The 13,175-nt window shown below is 35.4% G+C and overlaps 1 protein-coding gene across 1 annotated transcript; it reads left to right on the top strand.

Moving 5' to 3' along the window:
- Positions 1–1,430: 1,430 nt before the first annotated feature.
- LOC131607437 (leucine--tRNA ligase, cytoplasmic-like) lies at positions 1,431–5,210 on the top strand. Its single transcript, XM_058879440.1, has 2 exons — positions 1,431–3,039; positions 3,444–5,210. Exons 1-2 carry the CDS (start codon positions 1,539–1,541, stop codon positions 5,186–5,188), a joined length of 3,246 nt encoding a protein of 1,081 aa, XP_058735423.1. The 5' UTR covers positions 1,431–1,538; the 3' UTR covers positions 5,189–5,210.
- The last annotated feature ends 7,965 nt before the right edge of the window (positions 5,211–13,175 follow it).

The raw sequence follows: 13,175 nt of genomic DNA on the forward strand, positions 1-13,175 counted from the left end.
ATTGGTTTACAAACTTATTGAGTTAGCTTTGATATTGTCGGTGTCGACTATATCCGTTGAAAGAGCTTTTTCAGCAATGAAGATTATCAAGTCTAAATTGCACAATAAGATCAACGATGTTAGATTTAATGACTTGATGGTATGTTGCACCGAGCGAAAGATATTCAAGTCACTTGATGATATTGATATTATTCAAAAGTTCACCGCAAAAAAGTCTCGAAAAAGATATTTGCCTCGTGATTTTATTTTACATACTATTGTAAGGTTATATTTCAATGTAAATTTGCGGTCTTTAAAATTTTATCCAGGCTTTATAATTTTGCTGGCTCCGCCACTGCTCATGGGTCTGGTGAACCTTGATGTTGACGTCCATAGTATTTTAGCTAGTCTTTTTTACCTTTCAATTAAATTTTTCACTTGTTTTTTAGAACAATTTTTTATAAAGCATCTTTTAAATAAATTTTACCTAAAACATATTGCATATATTTACAAATAAATGTATAAAATAAAACCATCAAGAATTTGAATTACTAGAATTAACTAAGAAATGACAGACTTAAGACGAGACGAACTTAACAAATATGTGAGATAGACTTTAGCGGGACGAGTTTAGGCGAGACAGACTTAACAAATAAGCGAGACAGACTTTAGCGAGCAGCAGGTTTTGCGGAACGCGCTTTGGTGGGAGCTTTAGCGGACTTATCAAATTCTTAAATATAATGCAGTCATTATGATAATAATAAAATAAGATATTGATAAGATATTGTATTTGTAAGATTCAATATATAATTAAATTCTTATAAATTAATATTTGATTATATATTTATAAGATACACTTATAAATTAGTATTTGATTAATATTTGATTATATATAATCAAGTGTATCTTATATTTATCATATATTGTCCACTTATAAATTTTCTATCTTATACACTTATATATGATATACATTAGAATCGATATGAGCTGGAAATTAGGGTAACATTCACTATAATAAATTTGTCCATTTATAAGGTATAATCAAATTCTCAAATTTAAAGCAGTCATTAATCAAATTCTTCCATAGTTTATTTTCTAAACAATAATAAAATATCGATTCTAATTATGATAATAAGATTCACTTTTACAATAGACTATTGAATATAAGATACAAATACAATATCTTTTAAATATATAAATATTATATTTATTATCATATTAAGTATCAAATATTGAAGGATAAAAATTTCACATCAACAAATTTTTGCAAATTTTCAGACCAAAAACATAAAAATATTTTCTTTTAACCAATGGACGCTTAGAGAAAGCAAATCTTGGCGCCGAAGGTACCGAATCTTTTCGCTCATCTTATTTTCATTTATTTATAAAAAATTAATTAATATATGAACTAAAAATGATGCTTTGGCGCCAAGGCACATAACTCAGCCCGTTAAAGTGAATAACTACCCAAAACAGAATCCGTTTACAATCTTTTTTTTTATATATAAACCTTCAGTTTTCTACATTCTCCCACAGTCACTGCCGTTCGCCGAAACCATATGGCTAAAGACGGTGGAAACAAATTCGCCCGTAGAGACCGTCTTCGCGAGATCGAAGCCAAAGTTCAACAATGGTGGGAACAAGAACAAGTTTTCAAATCTGAACCTGGTGAAAAGCCTCCCGAACCAGGTCAAAAATTCTTCGGGACTCTCCCTTTTCCTTACATGAACGGTTACTTGCACTTAGGTCACGCTTTTTCCCTTTCCAAACTTGAATTTGCCGCCGCGTTTCATCGTCTATGTGGTGCAAACGTGCTTTTGCCTTTCGCTTTTCATTGTACTGGTATGCCGATTCAGGCTGCTGCTGGTAAACTTGCTAGAGAGATTCAACAGTTTGGTAATCCTCCGGTTTTTCCTGATGAAGTTGAGGAACAGAGTGTTGGAGATGAGAATGAAAGTGGTGCTCCGGCTAAATTTAAAGGAAAGAAATCTAAGGTTGCTGCGAAATCGAGTGGACAGGCTTATCAATGGGAGATTTTGAGGAGTGTTGGGATATCTGATGCTGAGATTCCGGAGTTTCGAGATCCTTATAAGTGGTTATCTTATTTTCCGCCGTTGGCTATGGAGGATCTTAAGGCTTTTGGTTTGGGTTGTGATTGGAGAAGGTCGTTCGTTACGACCGATATGAATCCTTACTTTGATTCTTTTGTTAGGTGGCAGATGAGGAAATTGAAGTCGTTGGGGAAGGTTGTTAAGGATGTTAGGTATACAATTTTTTCACCTTTGGATGGACAACCCTGTGGTGATCATGATAGGGCTAGTGGGGAAGGTGCTCAGCCTCAAGAGTATACTATTATTAAGATGGAGTTGGTATCACCTTTTCCTAAAAAGTTTAAGGTTTTGGAAGGAAAGAAGGTTTTTCTTGCTGCGGCGACGTTGAGACCCGAGACTATGTATGGTCAAACAAATGCATGGGTGTTGCCTGATGGGAAATATGGTGCATTTGAAATTAATGAAACTGAGATTTTTGTTATGACGCGTCGGGCTGCTCTTAATCTTGCTTATCAGAATCACTCTAGGGTACCACAGAAACCAACTTGCTTGCTTGAGCTTACAGGTCATGATTTGATTGGACTTCCATTGAAATCTCCTCTTTCGTTTAATGAAATTATATATGCTCTCCCTATGTTGTCTATTTTGATGGATAAAGGTACCGGGTTGGTGACCAGTGTGCCTAGTGATGCTCCTGATGATTACATGGCATTGCATGATTTGAAATCAAACCCGGCGTTTAGGGAAAAGTATGGTGTGAAAGATGAATGGGTGTTGCCGTTTGAGATTGTGCCTATCATTGATGTTCCGTCGTTTGGAAATAAGTCCGCTGAGACGGTTTGCTTGCAGTTGGAAATTAAAAGTCAGAACGAGAAAGACAAGCTTGAAAAGGCCAAGAAGGAAACATACTTGAAAGGATTCAATGAGGGAACTATGATTGTTGGAGAATTTTCCGGGAAGAAAGTTCAGGAAGCTAAGCCCTTGATTAGGAGCAAGCTTTTGAAAACAGGTTAGTATTCAACTTCATAGCCTTTCTTTTGCTCTTTTGGTGTATTTTCCTTTTTAAATTACCACAATATAATGTTTCAAAAATGATTATCAACCTGGCTTCACATTATTATTACATATGGAAAATCTTAATCCGCATGCATCTCAGAATTTGTAGAAACTTGCTACCACATTCTAATTTATTACAATCAGAAATTGAGAGGATAAATTTCTTCAAAATATTATAGCAGCATATTGTTAAATGTGGTACTAGAATAGTTTGGTGCTAATAATGAACAGAAATTGAATTAATTCATGGATTACATTACTTTTTAGCATGTAAATGTTAATAATTTTTTGTTCGTACCTGCATTATTGTGAGTCATCTTCAGTTCATTACTTGAATTTTTTATTTTGCACTTTCAGGTCAAGCTATTGTGTACAGTGAGCCCGAGAAGCGGGTGATGTCAAGATCTGGTGATGAATGTGTTGTAGCTCTGACAGATCAGTGGTACATTACATACGGGGAATCAGAATGGAAGAAGTTAGCTGATGAATGCCTGTCTAACATGAGCCTGTATTCCGAGAAGACGCGACATGAATTTCAGCATAGCTTAGGCTGGTTGAACCAGTGGGCTTGCTCACGATCATTTGGTCTTGGGACACGCATACCATGGGATGAACAGTTCCTAGTTGAGTCTTTATCGGATTCTACCATTTACATGGCTTATTACACTATTGCACATTATTTGCAGGATGGTGACATGTATGGATCCAGTGAATCATCTATCAAACCTCAACATCTGACTGATGATGTCTGGGATTATATTTTCTGCGATGGGCCTCTCCCTAAGGCCATCGATATTTCGTCTTCCCTTTTAGAAAGAATGAAGCTCGAGTTTGAGTACTGGTATCCATTTGATCTCAGGGTTTCTGGTAAAGATCTTATCTCAAATCACCTTACCTTCTGCATTTACAACCATACTGCAATTATGCCCAAACATCACTGGCCGCGTGGGTTTAGATGCAATGGCCACATAACGCTCAATTCGGAGAAAATGTCCAAGTCCACTGGAAATTTCAAAACTATTCGTCAGGCAATTGAGGAGTTTTCTGCTGATGCTACACGGTTCTCTTTGGCTGATGCTGGTGATGGTGTTGATGATGCAAATTTTGTCCCTGAGACAGCAAATCAGGCAATTCTCAAGCTCACCAAAGAGCTTGCATGGTATGAATCAATTTTGGCTGCAGAGTCTTCTATGAGAACGGGTGCCCCGTCTACTTTTGCTGATCATGTGTTTGCCAATGCAATAAACATTGCCATCAAAACAACTGAGCAAAATTACACCAACTACATGTTTCGAGAAGCCCTTAAGAGTGGCTTTAATGTTCTTCGGACTGCAAGGGATAAGTATAGATCGACATATAAGGATAATATAGAAGATTACAATCATGACTTGGTGTGGCGTTTTATGGATGTACAGACACGTCTTTTGGCACCTATCTGTCCACATTATGCAGAGTTTGTTTGGAGAGAGATTTTGAAGAAGGATGGTTTTGTGGTGAAGGCAGGTTGGCCAACAGTGGATGCTCCTGACCTTACACTAAAGATTGCCAACAAATATCTACAGGATTCTATTGCGCGGATTAGGGATTCGCTTCCAAAGAAAAGAAATAAGAAATCCGCTCCAGTTGTAACGCCAGCACAAATCAAGGGAAGATGCTTGGTATATGTGAATGAGCAATATGACGGCTGGAAAGCTGAGTGCCTTGGTATTCTCCAAAATAGCTTTAACATAGATACTCGAACTTTTCCTCCAAAGTCAGAAATAAAGGAGGCTTTACAACAGATTTTTATAGGTAAATCTTTGGAATTTAAACAAATTCAGGAGTTATGTATGCCTTTCTTGGATACTAAGATGAAAGAAGCAATTGCACTTGGGGCACAGGCCTTGGATTTGAGATTGCCATTTGGTGAAGTTGAGTTTCTTAGGGAAAACTCAGACTTGATTATGAGTCGGGTAAGTTCAAAAGATGTGGTTGTAGAAGATTTGGATATTGTATTTGCTGCAGATGCTGATTCTGTGGCTAAAGCTGGATCTCTTGTAACTAAATTAAACCAGTATCCTCCATCCCCTGGAAATCCTACTTCCATCTTCTTACCTAAATAAGTAGCTACTAATTATATTTTAATGTATAATAATAGGATTCGTAACTATTGTTAATGGAGAGTATTTAGATTTAATATGTGATTTTTAGTATTTTTCAATAAAAATATAAAAAGTATACTTTTATATATATAACTTGTCACCGTGTTTGTAAATTGTCTAGTTTTGAAGATTTGGATAGCAGTGTATGCAATTGAACTAATAGAGAGACTCATTAGCATGTTTGGAAAATCAATGTAATTAGTTGTATTTACTATAAAAAATTATCAGGCACTTAGAAGTTTGCTTGACATTTCGTGAAATACTATTCAACTTTCACATACAAATATCAATTCATTCGGCCTTAAACTGAAAGATTATTGCCAATGTAAGGGTAGCCAATAAGTGGCAAAGCAAGAAACTCAATTATCTTGAGTTTTACTATATCTTTGGCCTGATGCTTCTCCTTGATTTGTGATGTGACAAGTTGTGAGTCAGATTTGATCATTACTTCTTTTGCTCCATCTCAAGACCTATGCGCGGTATGATTTAGCAAACCTCATCATACCTCAGATATGGTTTCAACTATAAAATCGGCTAAGGTTTGAGCTTTGAGGGCTCTCCACGACTTATAGGCGATGCCGAATTCTGAGATTTCGATGACTTATTTCACCATTTTCCCTACTATGTCCGGTTTTAGCAACGCTTGTTTGATGGCATGATTTTTCCTTATGGTGGTGTGCTAGGAAATAATTCCTCAATTTCTGAGACATTGTTACGAGAGCCAAACCAATCTGCTCAATCTTTTGGTATCATATCTTTGGACCTTGCAATATCTCACCAATGAAGTACACTAGCTTCTGTGATGTTCTATCTTCTTTTACCAGAACGACCCCAATGACTTCTGTCGATGCAGACAAATTCACAAAGACAATCTTGCCCTCATTGGGTCGTATCAAAACTGAAGGTTGGGATCATGCCTCTTTGAGCTTGTTGAATACCGCCTCGCTTTCGAATATCCACTCAAAGACAGTCTCTTTCCTCAATAGCTTGTAGAACAATAAAGGGTGGTGGGTAGTCAGCTTTAAAAAAATATATTTTTATTTTTATTTTTGAAAATAGATTATACAAAATTGTTTTTTAAAATATTATAAATTTTTGAGTTAACATTAATTCAGCGAATTTTGCTTTTTTCCCTCCTTACCTTTTGGCAATGGTTTTTTCAAAAAAACCGTTGCCAAAATCTGTCTTTGGCAACGGTGGGGGTAAATCGAAACACGCTCATATTACAGGGAGATAAACTACTATTAACCCTAAATTTTTTTATATTAATTTTTTAAAATCAAAACGTTACTTTTGACATCTTATAACATTAACAAACATTATTGAAGACCAAATCGTAGTCAAAATCATAGTCAAAATCATAATTTTTTCAAAAAGTAGTATTTCAAAATGAATTTTATGAAAATCTATATGAAATAGTTTCAAAATTAAGTGATTTTTTGAAATTTTGATATCCAAAAAAGTTTCAATAAAAAAATGAAATACCTAAAGTTACATTTTAAGAATAACTATACAAACCAAATTTTCATTTAAATCTTTTATAAAAAGTTTCTTTGTAAATTTTTTTTACACAAAATTATATAACACTATAAAAATCATTTAAAAAAACAAAACAAACAGGCCCTTAATCACTTAATTCATTTGTTCAGGAAATGAATCCATCTCTTAGTCTTCAGGTTCTCCATGTCAATCATGACCTTACACTTATTTAGATTAAATTATATTCCCCTTTAAGTGAGATATCATTCTAGGAATTTCTATACTCACCCCGAATGTGCACTTTTTGGGTTTGACTACATGTTGCACCTTCTAATTTTCTTTAAGACAAACTCTAGATGGGTTGTATATTGTATAATATACTTTCTCATAGGACTTAACAATCATATCTTTTATATATACCTCAAGCAAGTTAACTATCTGGTCCTTAAATACCTTGTTCATCATTCTTTAGTATTCTTGATTGTTTTTTATGTTGTTTAGCCCTATAGGAGACATTATGCTGTAGAGACAATGAGTGATAAACGATCTCGAGATCTATGTCAAACATTTTTTTAGTGGACAAGAAGAACAAATTGACAATGACTTGTATAGACTTAGTAGGCTGGTCTTAAATGATCTGGAATTGGTTTGATGGAATCAGGAATTGCAAAGGCATTTAGGTTCTTACCTACACCAAAACATGTTTAGGATGTTTTAAAAGATTCTCACTCTGATTATTTGAACTCATCTCAAATATATGGTCTAAAATCAAATTTGTGGAGCTTAAAGTAGGGTGACAATTTGTGGAGCTATAATGAGCCAATGATCCTCTGGTAAAATTTGATTTGTGTTACAATGACAATTAAAAGTGAACTGAAGGCAATGTTTAGTTCATTAAGAGGCGGGAAGACAATTGTGTTTTTTATTTTTCTTACAGATTTGGATAAAGAGCTTGATGAGGTTAGAGTTCAAATACTAGGAAAAGTTCATTACCATCCATTCGAAAAACTTTATATGAGATCCGAAGAGAAGAGGCAAGACAAGAAGTGATGTTGGGAAAATCAACCACACACGAATCAACATTTATCACAAAAAATTGAGAACAAGAAAGATGATAAGAATCTAAAAGACTCTGGTGTGAACATTGCAACCGTCCTTGGCACACACGTCCTTAGTTTTAGATTTTCTTGATTTTAAAATATGAGAACAGAGAGAGGGTAATAGGGATACTTGTACCCATCCCGAGCCCACCTCAGTGATAATTTGGGATATTTCATTTTGATAATATATAATATTAATTGTTTTGTTAGTACATTTTATATTTTGATTTGTATTTTATTATTTGAAATGTATGTTAGAAAATTTTCACTAATGTTTAATTTATTATTTCTAATGTTTGTTAGAGTTCGACATAAATTATTAATTTGGGGGAAACGTCTATTCAGGTTTTGAGTTTTGAGTTTAAAATATGGACTTCGATGCAAGGATGGGAAAGGGCGGGGATATCCGAACCCATTTGGGACGAGTTTTGATTTTAATTCTTTGTCTCCGTTTGGATTTAGGGAGGGAAATGAGTATTTAACCGGTATTCGGGTTTGGGTACAGTGAATGCAAAACCCATCCCCGCCCTGTCCCATTATCATGCCTATCCTTGAGTCTTAAACTCTTTCATGTGTTGTAGTCCATAAAGATAGTTTTCACAATCTGGCCCACCTTAGTGTCATTCTTAATCATTGTTGGATTATTGATTCTAAAATTACCGATCACATGACTAGATAATCTAGTTTATTTTCTGTATATAAACCTAGTGCTAGAAATTTTAAAAATAAAAGTTACCAATGACTTTCCTTCAGATGTGACATACAAAGATTCTGTTGTTTTGTCTCCTTTAATAACCATCCAAGATGTATTACGTTTTTCGAATTTGTATAGTAGTTTGTTATTTGTTAGTAAGCTAACACAAAATAAAAATGGTCAATCACATTTCTTTGATACTCATCATGTGTTTTGGAACTTAATCTCGAGAAAGATGATTGACACTAGTAAGTGAAATGATGGACAAATACTTTGATGATGGACCAAAAAATAAACATTAATTTGGACCAATACGTTATTTTGTTAAATATTTTTTTATTTTAAATAATAAGGATGAAATTACATTTTGACATTTGTTTTTTCCTAACTTTTTTAAAGAAGATATTTTATTATTTCAATGTGATATTTACATAGTTACTAAACATCCTACAAATTATTATTTTCAAATACGAGTATATAAATATTTGAAATCTTTTTCAATTATTCATAGAGATGTTTTGAGGCCTAATATGATAAGCTATTTATCCAATAAAAAATGATTTATCACATTTATAGATGATCATACTAAACTTTGTTGAATATACTCATTAAGAGAAAAATTAAAGTTAGGTCATATAATAAAATATTTTTGTATATTGGTGTAAACTTAATTTAACTCAAAAACACAAGTGTTTAGTATTGATAATGAAACTTAATTTTTTGATGAAGTTGTAAGATATTTTGTTTTAGAAAATAAACTTGTAGATGTTGTTGATTGGCTGTAATTTTTGGTAAAACTAAAGTGTGGTTCTATCCTGTCATAACCAGTGTCATGACATGCTTTCTGTTGTTGTGAAGTCCTTCCTTATGCAGGCCTTTACCTGATGTCAATGCCGATGTCATGACATTCGCAGCTGTTCGTTATTTTCTATTACTACTTATGATTTTATGATCTGATAAGACCTTATGCGCTATATTTGGTAATGATGGATTCTGATCTGCTTTAAGGACGAATTGGATGATTTCTATTATCAGCTTCTTGTGTTATGAAGATTTGTTTTATTAGGGCAAAAACTATTTTTATGGATCCAAGGCCCAGTTGCTGTATTGCTGAAGGCTATTTATTCCACGCAAGGGCTACTGTTGCCGTTAGGGTTTTTGGTTGAGAAACTGTTAGAGTTCTGTGTGTTTAAGGTTCTCGTTGTAGTTTTTCTTGTAAGCCAAACAATCATCATGATGATTGTCTTGGTCTAGGTGTTTTGATTTGAGTTGTAAGAAGTACTCAAAGCTTTTAAGCAAGAGTACTATTGTACTTGATCAAAGCTTTTAAGCAAGATCAAGTTGTGTTTTTGAAGAGTGTCTTCTTTGTTATTCGTTGGTTAGTTTTTCATCACTGCTGTGATTGAGGGGGAGTGAGTAGGATCTCTGGTCTGAGTGGTTTAGATTGAAGTTGCATTGGGTAGATATTAAGTGAAAGGCGTAATCTTGTTTTGTATTACCTTGAATTAATATTACTTATAGTGGACTTCCTCCCTGGCTTGGTAGCCCCCAGATGTAGGTGTGTTTGCACCGAACTGGGTTAACAACTCTCCTGTGTTGTTTTTCTGTTTTTTACTTTGTTCATTTGTTTAAAAACATTCAGATAGTGATGTCGTGACATCCTGTTAGACATCGCGTGTCTGAGTCCAGAATTTCAATTGGCATCAGAGCAGGCACCCTGCCTGTTTTTACTGGGTGAGATCTAGGGACAGTACTTTCTGGTACTATGGACAAAGAAGGTGGTGGATATGGGATTAGACCACCCATTCTGGATGGCTCTAATTATGATTATTGGAAACCTCGCATGGTGGCTTTTCTGAAATCCGTGGATAGCAAAGCATGGAGAGCTGTGAACAAAGGATGGGAACATCTTGTTATTACTGAAAAGGATGGCAAGAAAACTCTTAAACCAGAGGAAGAATGGGACAAAGATGAAGAGGCATTGGCGCTTGGCAACTCTAAAGCTTTAAATGCTTTATTCAATGGAATTGACAAGAATATATTCAGACTGGTACATCAGTGTGAACTAGCCAAAGATGTCTGGGATACCCTCAAGACTACTCATGAGGGCACCTCCAAAGTGAAGATGTCAAGACTTCAACTGCTAACTACGAAGTTTGAAAATCTAAGGATGAGAGATGATGAAAGTATTAAGGATTTTCATATGAATATACTTGATATTGCTAATACCTCAGGAGCCTTGGGAGAGAAGATGTCTGATGAAAAGCTGGTGAGAAAAATTCTTAGATCCCTACCTAAGAGATTTGACATGAAGGTTACAGCTATAGAAGAGGCACAGGACATCAGCAAAATGAAGGTAGAAGAGTTAACTGGATCTCTTCAAACCTTTGAGATGGGAATCAGTGAAAATTCTGAAAAGAAGAACAAAAGCATAGCCTTTGTGTCCAACTCTTAAGAGGAAGTAGAGGAAAGTAGAGAAGAGAATCTATCTGAATCTATAGCTATGCTTGGCAAACAATTCAACAAAATTATGAGAAGAATGGATCAGAAGCCAAGACCTAATGTCAAGAACATCTCATCTGACATCAGTAGATCTTATGACTCTGGCAGAAGAACTAAACCAGAAGAAAAATACAATCACAGTAAAGGAATTCAATGTCATGGATGTGAAGGGTATGGACATATTAGAGCTGAATGTCCTACTTATCTCAAGAAACAAAAGAAAGGATTGTCAGTTTCCTGGTCTGATGAAGATTCTGAGAGTGATTTTGAAGAAGAATCAGCTAAACATGTCACAGCCCTTATTGGAGTTTGCAATTCAGATGAAGATTCTAGTGAAGATGAGCTATCCTTTGAAGAGCTGGCAACCTCCTACAGAAAGCTCTGTATCAGAAGTGCTGAAGTGTGTCAACAAGGTGAAAAGCAGAAGAAATACATAGCTCAGTTGGAGGCTGATAACAAAGGGCTTAATGAAACTATATCTGAACTGAATAGTGAAATTAGCATGTTACAATCCAAACTTGATCAAATGTCAAAATCAGTAAAAATGTTGAACAATGGCACGGACATGTTGGAGGAGATTTTGCAGGTTGGAAAAAGTTCAGGAGATATGTCTGGTATAGGCTTTGTTGGTGCAAAGAAATATTTCCAAGATAGTAGCAGAACTAAACCTGAAGCTGAGATGTTGAAACCGATGTCAAAAGATGTGACTCAACATCACGAGAAAAGTGAAATGAAGAGAAAGTTTCAAAGATGGAGATGTCATTATTGTGGAAGATTTGGACACATTAAGCCTTTCTGCTTCAGATTATATGGATACCCAGATCAAGCTCCTTACTACAAACCTAAGCAGATCATGCACATCCAGAAGCAACAATGGAAACCCAAAAATATGGCTCTAATAGCCCATACATCTCTTAGAGTTTCAGCCAAGGAAGACTGGTATTTTGACAGTGGATGTTCCAGACACATGACTGGACAAAAAATTTGCTTGTTGATATCAAGGGTCATTCTACTAGTTATGTAACCTTTGGTGATGGAGCTAAAGGAGAAATCAAAGGAGTTGGAAAATTAGACTGTTCAGGAGTGCCAAATTTAGAAGGTGTTTTGTTGGTCAAAGGCCTGACTGCCAATCTCATAAGCATCAGTCAACTCTGTGACCAAGGATACCAAGTCAACTTCACCAAAGCTGAGTGTGTGGTCACTAATGAAGAAAAGGAAGTAGTAATGAGGGGTGTCAGGTCCAAAGATAACTGCTACTTGTGGGTGTCTCATGAATCCAGCTATTCTACTGTTTTCTCTAAGGAAGAAGAAGCAAAGCTGTGGCATCAAAAACTTGGTCACCTTCATCTAAGGGGTATGAAAAGGATTATTTCTCTGGAAGCTGTGAGAGGAATTACTAAGCTACAAATTGATGAAGGAAGAATCTGTGGTGAATGTCAGGTAGGAAAACAAACCAGGATGTCGCATCCAAAGGTTACACATCTGACTACTTCCAGAGTTCTTGAACTGCTACATATGGACTTGATGGGACCAATGCAAATAGAAAGTCTTGGAGGAAAGAAATATGCTTATGTGGTTGTGGATGACTACTCCAGATACACTTGGGTAAACTTCATCAGAGAAAAGTCAGATGTGTTTGATGTTTTCAAGGACCTATGTCAAAGAATTCAAAGAGAAAAAGAAAATGGTGTTGTAAGAATTAGAAGTGATCATGGAAAGGAATTTGAGAATCAAAAATTTGCTGATTTCTGCTCCTCTGAAGGAATACATCATGAATTCTCTTCCCCTATTACTCCACAGCAAAATGGGGTTGTTGAAAGAAAGAATAGAACTATTCAAGAATCAGCCAGAGCAATGATCCATGCTAAGAATCTCCCTATCTACTTCTGGGCTGAAGCCATGAATACTGCTTGTTATGTCCACAATAGAGTTACTTTAAGAAAAGGAACCTCTACCACCTTATATGAGATCTGGAATGGAAGAAAGCCCACTGTCAAATACTTCCATGTGTTTGGTAGTAGGTGTTACATTCTTGCTGATAGAGATCACAGAAGGAAGATGGATTCCAAGAGTGATGAAGGAATTTTTCTGGGCTACTCTACAAACAGTAGAGCCTATCGAGTGTTCAACTCAAGAACCAGAATAATAATGGAGTCCATAAATGTTGTGGTTG

The sequence above is a fragment of the Vicia villosa genome, linkage group LG5 (genome assembly GCF_029867415.1).
Source record: "Vicia villosa cultivar HV-30 ecotype Madison, WI linkage group LG5, Vvil1.0, whole genome shotgun sequence".
Taxonomy (NCBI): Eukaryota; Viridiplantae; Streptophyta; class Magnoliopsida; order Fabales; family Fabaceae; genus Vicia; species Vicia villosa.

What these genes read in the sequence shown, in the direction of transcription:
- LOC131607437 (XM_058879440.1), top strand. Translation starts at nt 1,539, where the DNA reads ATGGCTAAAGACGGTGGAAACAAATTCGCCCGTAGAGACCGTCTTCGC. An exon ending in GAGCAAGCTTTTGAAAACAG is followed by an intron (nt 3,040 to 3,443) that starts GTTAGTATTCAA and finishes TTGCACTTTCAG; the next exon opens with GTCAAGCTATTGTGTACAGT.